The 12,642-nt window shown below is 42.2% G+C and overlaps 2 protein-coding genes across 3 annotated transcripts in view; one reads left to right on the top strand and one right to left on the bottom strand.

The window, feature by feature from the left end:
• The window catches only part of vcpkmt (valosin containing protein lysine (K) methyltransferase), a 3,397-nt gene extending 1,338 nt beyond the window's left edge, over positions 1-2,059 (bottom strand). Inside the window, exons 1-2 of the mRNA XM_008283430.1 lie at positions 1,781-2,059; positions 106-219 (exon numbers count right to left, since the gene is read on the bottom strand). Coding sequence (XP_008281652.1) covers positions 106-219; positions 1,781-2,037 — 371 coding nt within the window. The 5' untranslated portion in view covers positions 2,038-2,059. The remainder of the gene's footprint in view (positions 1-105; positions 220-1,780) is intronic.
• A 2,368-nt stretch (positions 2,060-4,427) lies between these two features.
• msh4 (mutS homolog 4) lies at positions 4,428-11,929 on the top strand. 2 transcript variants are annotated; one of them, XM_008283419.1, is made up of 20 exons: positions 4,428-4,599; positions 5,839-5,946; positions 6,049-6,212; positions 6,317-6,427; positions 6,634-6,749; positions 6,836-7,009; positions 7,099-7,271; positions 7,359-7,426; positions 7,583-7,657; positions 7,747-7,811; positions 7,905-8,074; positions 8,167-8,303; positions 8,475-8,578; positions 9,045-9,169; positions 9,832-10,032; positions 10,142-10,260; positions 10,330-10,458; positions 10,665-10,839; positions 11,255-11,343; positions 11,552-11,929. In XM_008283419.1, exons 1-20 carry the CDS (start codon positions 4,428-4,430, stop codon positions 11,747-11,749), a joined length of 2,673 nt encoding a protein of 890 aa, XP_008281641.1. In that variant the 3' UTR covers positions 11,750-11,929. The 2 variants fall into 2 exon arrangements, with proteins under 2 accessions (XP_008281641.1, XP_008281632.1); XM_008283410.1 differs by having other exon boundaries at positions 4,428-4,626; positions 5,812-5,946.
• The last annotated feature ends 713 nt before the right edge of the window (positions 11,930-12,642 follow it).

Genomic DNA, 12,642 nt, shown 5'->3' with positions numbered 1-12,642 from the left:
ATTAATAATGACTAACTGACATTAAACACTTTATTGTAAAACATTTTCCATCAATTCCACGCAGCCCTTCCAGCAATATATAAAATAGGAAATATAAGTACAAACCATTTCAGTACCTTGGCAGTTATGGATCCACTGCTGATTAGCGCCTTGTTATCCTGGATGTTCACCTTCAGGAGGGTCTGCAAATCCTCCAGGTCCGTCACTGTGACTTGTGCTCTGGAGACATTGATAAGAGAAAATATGTATTCATACATTTTGGTAAATCAAACAGATGTTGGGCCAAAAAGTGCAGGTTAAAGCTGTATTATCCAGTTTATGTCCAACATCAGCTGCTTTTATCTGGATCAAACAGTCATAAAGTGCAAAAACATAGCTTTATGTCCATAGTAATAGCAAAGTTATAAAATGTCTTTACTTGTTACTTGGGCTGCAACCAGCGATTATTGTTGTTGTTGATTAATCTGACAATTATCACCTGGAGTGATCGATTAGTTGTTGTTTGGAAATGGATAAAAATGTCAGTCAGTGTTTCCCAAAATGACAAATATCTTGTTTTGTTCACAAGATATTCTGTTTACTATCATACATGAGAAAGGAAACCAGAAAATATTCACATTGAAGAAGCTACAAACTGAGAATGTAGACTTTTTTCTCTCTTAAAAAATTACTCAAACCAACTGAGTCATTACCAGAATAGTTGCTAATAAATTTAACGGTTGGTAACTACCTGATTAATCTTTGCAGCTCAGACTGAGCAGCCATCTGCATCGAACCGTCACATCATGCAAACACATGAAACTTTATCTCTGTGGTGACAGCAAGTGTGTCTCAGTGAAACCTTCACATTTTTTATAACTGAATGTTTCTGACCAAAGAAATGTTTGCAGTTTGGAGTGTAATCAGGCCAGACATCTGGAATGATTATTATTATATTATAATTATATACATACTGTCACACTGAGTCACTTTAGGTGCCACTTGAACTTCAGCTGCACATACTTTTATTTGTCTTTATACACATACTTTTATATTTTTTATCTATTGTATTCTTTGTGAGGGCTGCAAGGTGGAGCGGTGGTTAGCACCGTTGCCTCGCAGCAAGAAGGTCGCCGGTTCGCGTCCCGGTGAGGACACCCGGGATCTTTCTGTGTGGAGTCTCCATGTTCTCCCCGTGCAGCGTGGGTTCTCTCCAGGTTCTCCGGCTTCCTCCCACAGTCCAGGAACATGCTGAGGTTAATTGGTGATTGTAAATTGTCCGTAGGTGTGAATGTGAGTGTGGTGAGCTTGGTTGTCTGTCTCTAAGTGTAGCCCTGTGATAGACTGGTTACCTGTCCAGGTGAACCTGCCTTCACCCTGAGTCAGCTAGGACCCTAGTGAGGATTAAGCGGTGTATAGATAATGGATTAAGTCAAGTCTTTTTGAAGCATTAATAACATTTTACTTACAAAGTAGGAGCTGCAATCACTTTTTATTAAATGGAAAACTTCATTATATGAGTTGAGTTGGTCCTTTAAAGACACTTTAACTGATATAAACAACTGGACTGCTCATAATGTAGGTTACAGAGAGGATGTAGAGACATATAGCCTGAGGATAACTGCTAGAGAGATTTGTTTATGTCTGATCAGATAAAAGCAGTTGTGCATGAATACAAACTGGGTGATCAGTTTTTTTTAAGGCTGCATGATGCCTTTACACAGAAACAGCAGCGCTACCAGACACAGTATTAACAGTTAAACATCAGACTAACACAATGCAGACCCTGAACTCATCTCACCCCAGCGTTGCAGCCATCAGACCCACCGCTCCTGTCCCAGCTCCCAGCTCCAGCACGGTGCTGCCGGACCACACGTTCAGTCCTGAGGACGGATCCTGGAACTGTTCGGTCTCCAGGTACTTGGCCAGAACTATGGCTGCGTCCCAGACCACGCAGCCCACGTCTCCCAAGTAGCACTGCTTCACTCTCAAGACACAGCCGTCGTTTGTCTCAATTTCTCTCACAAAATATTGACTCTCATCTGCATCGGCCGCCATGTTGGACTCAGCAGCCGGAAGCGGAGGACTTTCAGTGGAAGTTTTTCACAATAAAAGCCCCGCTTCGTTTCATTGAGTGGACACATCTGCACAACAATAAACTCCTGCACAATCCTCTATGTGCTGATCGTTTTTCCTTCTTATTATTAGAAACTTTATTTTGTGGAAAATGCGACTAGAAACCAGTGGTGTTGTTGGGACTTGATTCAGACTTTATATTTTAACCTATTGCCAAATTTCAGGTTATTTCAGTGCAAAGTCAATATAAAATGTGAGACACTGTGTGTGTTGGATCATCTCACATTAATGTGAGAAACGGGAAAGATAAGATAACACAGTCAGATTTCAAATTTATACTTGAAATAAAACCACATGTAAAAAAGAAAGCAGATAAGATCAGAAAGAAAGAAAAAAAAGACTTCACCTATAGGAAAGCTTTGAGAAGAGACTGACTGAATACTGACATCAAAAAGTGGCATCTGTGGTGTTTTGGGCTGAGTTAGGTTTGTAATTTAGGAAATCAACAACACCTTTGACAGAGACGCTCCTGCAGGCCTCCACCTTCACATGTACCAAACCTCTACCCAGTCATTTTTAAAATAAAGTCATGACTGTGAGTTTAAATCTGCTACGACTGTGATGTCTTGAGAACAAAACATCCATCCATTATCTATACACCGCTTAATCCTCACTAGGGTCGTGGGGGGCTGGAGTCTATCCCAGCTGACTCAGGGTGAAGGCAGGTTCACCTGGACAGGTAACCAGTCTATCACAGGGCTACACTTAGAGACAGACAACCAAGTTTCTGGACTGTGGGAGGAAGCCGGAGAACCAACGCTGCACGGGGAGAAGATGGAGACTCCATGCAGAAAGATCCTGGGTGTCCTCACTGGGATGCGAACCAGCGACCTTCTTGCTGCGAGGCAACGGTTCTAACCACAGCCCTCAGAATAAAACATGATTCCTCAAAATATTACTTGAATCAAAACACTTATAAAAGCGTGCTTTCATGATCGCTGCTTCCTTTTTGCTTTAGATTTGCGGTTCCTGTTTACTCCTGTTAGTTCCTCTTCTTTTCAGAAACAGCCTCTGGGTTAAACGACAGTTTCTTTGTCGGATGAAAGTGAAGCTAAGAAACAAGTAATGAACCAAGTCGTGCATTACTTATACTCCCCTGAAAACCTGTTGAATTTTTAAAACAGTCAGTTGCAATTAATGTATTTTTGGACTTTTATTTTTATACCAACACAACATAACTATAGCCAATTCATTTACAAAATCTTTTTTTAAATGGTTTCTTAACATCATAATATAGTGGCATTTAGTGCTTCATTTTTTAAGGTGAGCTCATGAGGCTCATTATGTTTGATCTCCAAATTGTTGAAAACCACATCCGTATTTGCCAATATTAGTGTTCCTTCCCATGTATTGGTATTGGTCTGATGAACAACTTTAGCTGATGTAAAAAACTGATGATTGTCTAACATTAGCGCCTTCGTTATTGTTGCTATTTCACAGATGTTTTTACTTAATGGTCCTGGACTTAAATATGTTAAATTATGTTTAAACATGTTTTATTTTTGTTATGTAATGAAGAAAATTATGTGGTCTAATTTGATGGTCTAAATGGTCTAATTGAATTTCCCTTCAGGATAAAAGTATTTTTCATTTCATTTGGTATGGGCTTCTTGTGAATAGTTTCTCATGGTGCTTACTTATACTCATTTTTTGGTGTGAACAAGAATTAAATATCAACATCGATAATGTCGGTTATCGGCGATATCAGAAATCTTAATATCGGACATCAGTATCGGCCAGAAATGTTAATATCGTGCATCACTAATTTTGCTACATAATTAGCATTTCAGTGGCAATGTAGGGCCGGCAAACACTTTTTGGAAGGTGAAAAACTGCATTATATGAGTTGATTTGGATTCATGGATTTATTGTATGACAGGACACAGAACAGGTAAAAGAAGGCAGAGACATTTTGGATAATCCAGTTTGGGGAGTTTACAAACTTTCATTTTTTCCAAGTTTAATTTTTACAATGTAAATCCACCACATATACAGTTAGTGTTGGAGGCCCAAACAGTCAATCAATAAATGAGTCAATCAACAAGCTGCTCTGTTTTCCTGATTGTAAATAAAGTTATCTCAACGATAATTGGTTAATCAAATACCTGACATGCGCAGATGCTCGATGCTAACGCAGGGAGCGCGTAAGCTCGCGCATTTGTTCAGTAGTTATTGCTAGCTACCTGAGCGGCCTAATTACGTTTGACACAGACGACTTTAGGCCTTTATAAAATTATAGGAAGGGAATTTTGCAGATGTAGAAATTGTTTTGGTACTTTTTGCGCATTATGCTGCCTTTGCGAGGTTTTAAAATGTTTAGCAGCAGCACGGAGGAGGTGTCCGCCGGTGACGCCTCAGAGTGCGGGCAGACGTGGGGGTTGTGGTCGGTGGACAGAAGCGGACAGAACAACGAAACTACCTCATATGGTCCCGCTTCAGCTTCATCCTCCCTGCAAAGTTTAAATGAGGGCAGTTCGAGCTCCAGTCACGATCTACCGAGAATAGCCTCAGGTGATGTTTGGATACCCGGAGCAGCTTAAGCTAACACTAGCAACCTTTATTAGTGGAAACTGATGTTAAAGACCAGAAGCGCTGTTAGCATCCTGACCACAAGAAATCTATGATCCTGACACATTCAGGGCCCAGCCGCTCAGTCTTTAGATTTTAACCTAATAATTGCCCCCGTTTTCAAGTTATTTCAGAGCAAAATTAATAGAAATAGTGAGACACAGCTCCAGGCTAAGTTAGGTCATCCTACTCTCTCTGTTTTTTTTAATGCTAATTTTAAATGGATTAAAAAAAACAAAAGGGGCTCAGTGTTTTTAAAAAAAAATGAGAAGAGATATATTATTGGATAGAAATGTTCTTCTTCATTCAAGCACTTTCAGATGTAGTGCCTCTGCTGTGGATTAACTCGAGTAAATATTACAGTTTTATGCCACTTTAAACAAGACTTAAAATGCTGATTAACTTCCAGAGATTAAAATGAAGCATCAGCAGTATTGTGATAATGAAACAGCCACATCGGTGTTTACGCAGCATTTATCCAGTTACACATTTATATCCCAGGGAGTGCAGGGCCGATAAAACCAGTGGTACTCAAACAATTTGCCTTGGAATTAGTCTTATCTGCGATGATTTACAAAGCTATAATCATTACGTAAAGCTGGCCCTTGAAAATACTTGTCTTCTTTAATGTAATATTGGTGACTGATCCTTTAAACAGTGCAGGAGTTAGAGGTTTGTTTCTTAGCGAGGGGGTAAAAAGTTCACCCATCAAATTTTATTTTACAAAACACCAAATAAATAATTAACAATCAGCTGACTGCGCTGCTGGCAAGATACACAGAAAAATCAACTTACAATAAAAAAGGAAATGTGCTGACAGTGCTTGCTGGCTGTGTGCATTCTTTGTTAGTTTAATGAGGAGGGAGGCCATGTTCTGTATGTAGTTATAGGGCAAGCGTCCTTACACACAATAATAACACAGCTGCAAGTATCCTGCTGTGAGACTGTAAAATGGAAAACTGTCCTTACCACACTGCTGGTAAAGACCACAAAAAATCAAATCTCTGAATTTGTTTGGGTAGTGGATCATGGACCAACAGGGCCTGAACAATACATTTAGTCCCTCTGCAGGGTCTTACCATTGTAATAATGACTTCTCTTATTATATTTTGCCTTGATATACAGTAGGTCCGAGTCACAGCAGCTTCAGGATAGGGAGGACAGCTTCATCGCTCCTCGTGTCCACTTCGGACAGCGCCTCTTTCCGCAGCCGTGGAGGAACACCGGGTCTCCGAAGGACCCCAGGGTCTGCTGGGGCCACAGGTCAACAGCCTGCACATAGTTAACATGACCGGTGGTGCTTTAACCCTAAATATATCATCTGTTAAGTAAGATGTTCCTCGTTCACTTTGATTTATTTTTCAGGCACAAGTTGCTCATCTGGATCCACAACCGCCAGTGCCTCTGTAATTGTGGCAGTGGTTGAAGGTCGTGGTTTGGCCAGGGGTGAGATCGGCATGGCCAGTGTCAATCTGAAATGCCCAGAGCTTGTACTCTCTCAGTTTGCAGACACGGGGACGTATGCCAAGGTAACCCATCCGTGTCCTACTGGCCAACGATAATTACTCAGCACTCAGAAGAGACTGTGCAATCCAGGACATTTCTGAATCAGTCATATATTGCTCTCTTAAAGGTCATAACCAAGATTCACATCTTGGTTCCCGTGGAGATACTGATGCCGGACACAGCCAGTGAGAAGGGAAAAGGGACAAAACTCTTCAAACTCATCACTGAGAATTTCCCGGTACGATCACGGAATAGGTTTTATGAGCAAAACACACAATGCTTCCAAACAAATAGCCACTTAAAACGCAGAGAGCAGCTTACTCAGGTTCATTCATTCACTCGCTCTCGCTTGTGGTTAGCACCGCTGTGAACTGTGCTGGTATGTCCCACCTATAAACGTGTTAGTGTGAGGTAATAATTGGATTTTATCGTGCTCTTTGTCAGTGTGTGGCTTTCACTGCAATCCAGCGCAAGTATTTTAATGAGAGGAAAGGGCTGGAGTACATTCAGCAGCTGTGTGCCCCAGAATTTGGCACCGTCCTCATGGAAGTGCAAGCTAAGTACGCCTCTGAGTACAATGATGTATAAAAACAGATACTCTGGAGAACTGTACTTTTTTCATTATCGGATGTCATGATTTGTGTAGGTATTATTGCCTAGCAGCTGCAGCCGCTTTGCTGAAATACTTGGAGTTCCTCCAGAACTCTGTCTACGCTGCCAAGTCTCTTAAAGTGAGCTTTAAAGGGAGCGAACAGACAGCGATGATTGACTCAGCGTCTGCCACTAACTTGGAGCTGGTGGTCAATAATAGAGACCACAGGTAAGACAGGAAGCAATGACAAAAGCATCGTGTCTTGTTCTGTCATAGATCCACTCAGTCTGCCTCTCTCTTTACTTTCCTTCATATAGAAGTGAGCATACTCTTTTAGGGGTACTGAACCACACTAAGACACCCGGTGGTGCCAGAAGGTTGCGCTCCAATATTCTGGAGCCTCTGGTTGATGTGGACACCATCAACATACGCTTGGACTCCATACAAGAGCTGCTGCAGGACGAGGAGCTGTTCTTTGGCCTGAAGAATGGTTGGAAACAAGTACAAGACAGCTTTTGCATGCTGAAGATGAGAGCATGACACAGTGTGTGACTATTTGTTCTCTTGCCCTCTTCAGCCATCGGTCACTTCCTCGACATTGACCAGCTGCTGTCGGTTCTTGTCCAAATCCCAAAGCAGGAAACAGTGCGTACACGACTTTCACGCCTTTACAAGATTCATTCATTTTGATGGAATTTTTTAATATAAATTGAATTCACGTTTGTGTGTTTTAAAACACACTCGGGGGACATTGTTCTGCCTTTCCATGCTCATTTCAGTGCTGTTATTTTATTTCTATAGGTTCAAGTTGCTGAAGCAAAGATTACACACGTCATTCAGCTGAAACACACGCTGGACCTGGTGCCACGTTTAAGGGTGAAATAAGTTCAAAACAATTGAAAAGCATTGCACTAATTGCTGCTTAGTTGTAAAGCAAATAGTAAATCATTGCACTTTTTGGACAGATTGCATTGAAGAACTGCAACACGGCTCTGCTCAAGGCGTACAGCACCACACTGGAAGATAACAGGTACTGAGCCCTGTGCCTGTATCAGCTGAACACATGTACGGCTGTGTGCTGTCTACAAACCTATGCATTTGTGTGCATTTGTGTCCACCTCAGGTTCGACATGATCCTGGAGCAGATCAAGACAGTGATAAATCACGACACCACGTACCTGAAGGGGAGCCTGAACATGCGCACCCAGAAGTGTTACGCTGTGCGCCCCAACATCAACGAGTTTCTCGACATTGCCCGTAGAGCGTACACTGAGATAGTGGATGACATCGCAGGTGTTTGTTCGAGATGTTTAGGAAATATCTCGTAGTGTTTAGTGCACAGTATTCACCCCTAAAGGCAAATTGCTTGTCATTGTGCTACACAGGGCTTGTCAACCAGTTGGGGGAGAAATACGGCTTGCCGTTGCGTACTAGCTTCAGCACAGCTCGAGGTTTCTTTATCCAGGTGAAGCTAGAAGGAGTGGTGTTACCTGAAGGGAAACTCCCCTCAGAATTCATCAAGGTGAGGCCCACTGAAAACAGGTGTAACAGTGAAAACAGACCGACTCATTAGGAGCAGAATACAGGACAACTCAGCATCATCTGTTGTGGAAGAAAGCTTAATTGCCCTCATTGGGACACTAAAGGTGACAGTAAATGAACAGAAAACTCGTTTCGACATCTGCCTCCTCAGGTAACCAAACAAAGGAACAACTACGGCTTCACCACCGCAGACCTGATGAAGATGAACGGCCGCTGTGACGAGGCCCTGAGGGAGATCTTCCACATGTCCTATGTGTGAGGATGATCTTGTGATTTACAAACAGACACAGTTATGTACTTGTTTACTAAAGACAGGACTCCTTGATGAACTGAGTTGGTGATTCGATGCGTTTCTATGTGGTTATTGATGTAGTTTTATTCTCCCTCCACAGATAAATGTAATTATGCAGACGTCTTAAAATCTGGAGCCTGTTAACTTTCAAAGCACATATTTGAGTTTGTTGCTCCAGAAACATCGTTCAGAGAGACACTGCTGCTCTCACACAATATTTTCTTTAAGTTGACAAAGACCTTGACATCTAATTATTCAACTCATTCATCAAAAGCAGTTTGCACATTTCTATTCAAGTTTTCATCTTCCTGACAGCTGATGTAGATAAATTAATTTAGGCCTCCTGTGTGTCCACTAGAGGGCACTGTTTGCTAGATGTAACTTTGCTTGGTGCTTTGCCTCTGCATCATCTTACCTGTCTCTATGCAGGGTGACATGTCAACTACTCAGCACCATCCACGAGCACATTCACTGCCTTTATAAGCTCTCTGATGCTGTATCCATGTTGGACATGCTGCTGTCACTGGCCAATGCGTGCACCATCTCAGACTACGGTGAGTACCAATCACGGCTGATTTCTGATCTCAAGTCTGTCAGACTATCAACCTGGGAGAAGTGTAATCTGTTGTCTGAGGGAGTGCTGTGTGCACACAAGGCAGCTCCCAGCCACCGTCACACATGACAGCCAGAAACGGCTCCACTGAGCTGGCAGCTCTGCTGGCCTCAGTTCTTTTTTCTGTGGGTCGTGGGCAGCACCAGCCCGATCAGCCACGTGGTGGGTGGTGAGCGCTGGCCCTCAGCTGTCTGAAACTGTCTCTCCGTAGACACGTGCTGACTGCCTGCCCCCTTCTATCCCAGCCAGCTTGTACTCAGATTACCCTTCTTACATAAGTGTGCACTGGTGTGCTGTATTTACCGAGACAAATCTCCCCAGCAGAGGAGCTAACTGCCCTTAACCACTGCACACACCTTTCTCAGAAATCTGTCTCTGTAATATAGTGACGTACCTGTCAACCGCCCAACAATTATGTATGCACACGTTGAATTACGTAGAAGACATCATGTGCTGAATTAGTTGTAGAAAATGGACACAGCAATGACAATTACTCAATCATTTGGCATCACGCTATAAACGTATTTTATTGCTTTTACACAGAACACTATGTTATGTAGTCAAAGTACTAACAAAGGGGTTTTTATCTGTTTTGTCTGCCAGTGCGCCCAGAGTTTACAGACACGTTGGCCATCAAGCAGGGTCGCCACCCCATTCTGGAGCGGATGGCTGGACAGCAGCCGGTGTCGAACAATAGCTACATCTCCGAGGGCAGCAACTTTGTAGTCATAACAGGACCCAACATGAGCGGCAAATCCACCTACCTCAAACAGGTGGCGCTGTGTCAAATCATGGCTCAGATAGGTCAGCAGCGAATCTTCTGGTCTGGTGTGAATGTTCAAAACAAAGCCGCACAGTGCCACGCATTGATTCCGCTTGATTTTTGAGGAAAGCCCCTGCCTTGTCATTCCAGGCTCTTTTGTTCCCGCCGAGTACGCTTCCATCCGTGTGGCCGATCAGATTTTCACCAGAATTGGAGTGGATGATGATTTTGAAACGAACTCTTCCACCTTCATGTTGGAAATGAAGGAGGTGAGTCTTCTTTTTACATTCATAGTTAATCATTGATCTGTAACTGACTGTATGTTTCTTCCCCCAAAGATTTCGTACATAATCCACAATGCAAGCGACAGGTCCCTGATCATCATAGACGAGCTGGGGCGTGGAACCAGCGCTGAGGAGGGCATTGGGATCTGTCACTCAGTGTGTGAGTTCCTCCTTAGCCTAAAGGTAGAACATGCACTCCCGACAGCTCTGCAGTGCCGCTCCTGTCTCTAAATTACAAACCAGATAAATCAGATTCCTATGTTGGATATTAGTCATTTAACTTGCACAATGTGTTGTAATTACACCTGTTGGGTCAATAGTGGAGCAGGAGAATAAATACAGGAATCACTGGTGCTTTAATCTTTAAGGCTTGTCCTGTTTCACTGCAGGCGTTCACTCTGTTTGCCACGCACTTTCTTGAACTGTGCCAGCTTGAGTCTCTCTATCCGAACGTGGAGAACCAGCACATGGAGGTTCAGCACACACGCAGCGGTGACACCGGCGCTGAGAGAGTCGTGTACACGTACCTGCTGAACCGAGGATGCTCTGAAGAAAGGCACTATGGTACAGGATCAGCAAGTTCCAACAACAGAAACAGAAACAATAGACTCAGTAACAATCCAACCGGTTACTGCACTTTTTCACCTTGTATATATACATGTACATCATCTTATCATTATTTTCTTTGTTTTATTCCCTTTTTGCACTGTTTGAACATTTGATTTATTTATTTCTGCTATTTCTAGCTCTCTCTCTCTCTTTATACATTCATATGTGTATTTTTATTTCTTGTGTGTTTTATTCCTTATTCTTATTTATCTTCTTATTGTTTCGGTGTGGAACAGGTGCACAACACATTTCACTGCACGTTAGTCCATGTATAACTGTGTTTGTGATCAACACAAGACCTTGAATCCTTGAACATTTCTGATAAAATGAAAGTGAAAGTGGGTGACAGAGCTTGGTTTCGCTCTTCCAGGTCTGAGAGCAGCAGAAATGACGACCATCCCTTCAAGTATAATCCAAGAGGCCAGGGCCATTGCCTGTAAAGTTAGCCAGCAGCTTTTAGTACGGTTTGTAATTATCAGTTTGCGACTTTCTGTCCTAATGTCCCAACATTCACCTGTGATTTTTACAACACTTTCCACTTCTCATGCACAAGAAAACACATTTTAATTCACGCAAAGACAGGACAAAACCCAAACAGAGTGAAATGTCGTGCCTCCGAGGACAGATAGCACTGATATTAACCGTAGCGTGTGTTTTGTTCTTCCAGGCCAAACATCAGAGAGATCCAGAAACTCAGAGGCAGAGAGCTGTGTACCACCTGGCCACCCGCCTCCTGCAGGCTGCCAGGAACTCCAGACTGGACCCCGACAGCCTGCGTATGTATCTGAAGGGACTGAAGAAGCAGTATGAGGCTGAGCTGCAGGCTGCAGGGCCGTCAGAGTCCATTGACGCAGAGGAGGAATGACTGACTCATTCCTGCAGCCTGGAGGAGCTGCGATACAAGAAAAATTAAACATTGTTTTTTTTATCAATCAATTCAGGCTTTACTTAATTTACAGACTGACCTACTTGATATGAAATTGATTTATTAGAATTTCCAGTGGTGATGCTATTTTTGCATTAATAAACAATATAACATGATTGATTTCTGTGTTGTGTAATATTTTTGTGTTGTAGAAAATGGGAAAATATGTCTGCAGTTGCTGGAGAGAGATTGTCCTAACGACATATATGATTAAAAATGATTGATAATGAAAGTGAGAGTTGCAGTCAGGCACAATACACAGGCTACAGGAAGTTTCTATAGAATATTGAAGTGCTTTTTAGTAGGCCTGATGCTATTACTTGGCATAATTGATGAAGTTGATGCATTTTAATTGATGCATTTTTTTGTTTTAACTTCATCATGATTGTGCTTCAGTATCACTTTACATCCTGATGTTTTTGGCTTCAGTCGCTGGTCAACAAGAAAGACATTGGAGATCACAGCAGAGTCCAACTTATTAAATTTAAATGTTTACAAAAGTATGGGGGTACTTAAAATTATTGCAGAATTTAAAAAAGAAATGATTGTGCTATGTGTAGTTTGGATGATTTAACATAGCAGCACAGTACAATGCAGCTGAAAGGAAACAGACAATTTACATATGTTAGCTTCTCTCCTGCTCACTGTGCTCAAATATGCTGCATTTTAATACAGTCAAATTCCTAATAATGCTGTTCTCTTTTGCATATTATTCCCATTCCGTTGTCAGGCAATAGAACAAGCATGAAATCATAATGAGAACGTGGTTTACTGAGAATAAAGGTTAACCAAACAGCTGCAATGCACCAATAAAAACCTGATTTTGTAATGTT

The sequence above is a fragment of the Stegastes partitus genome, unplaced genomic scaffold, assembly GCF_000690725.1.
Source record: "Stegastes partitus isolate 25-593 unplaced genomic scaffold, Stegastes_partitus-1.0.2 Scaffold8, whole genome shotgun sequence".
Classification (NCBI taxonomy): domain Eukaryota; kingdom Metazoa; phylum Chordata; class Actinopteri; family Pomacentridae; genus Stegastes; species Stegastes partitus.
The sequence above is the reverse complement of the archived record's forward strand: the minus strand, read 5'-3'. Positions and strand labels throughout refer to the sequence as shown.

Bases quoted from the DNA above. Each gene is read 5' to 3' on its own strand.
- msh4 (XM_008283410.1), top strand. From the start codon at position 4,428: ATGTTTAGCAGCAGCACGGAGGAGGTGTCCGCCGGTGACGCCTCAGAG. The intron at 8,075-8,166 runs GTGTTTGTTCGA...TGTGCTACACAG, and splicing joins GATAGTGGATGACATCGCAG to GGCTTGTCAACCAGTTGGGG. The intron at 11,344-11,551 runs GTACGGTTTGTA...TTGTTCTTCCAG, and splicing joins AAGTTAGCCAGCAGCTTTTA to GCCAAACATCAGAGAGATCC.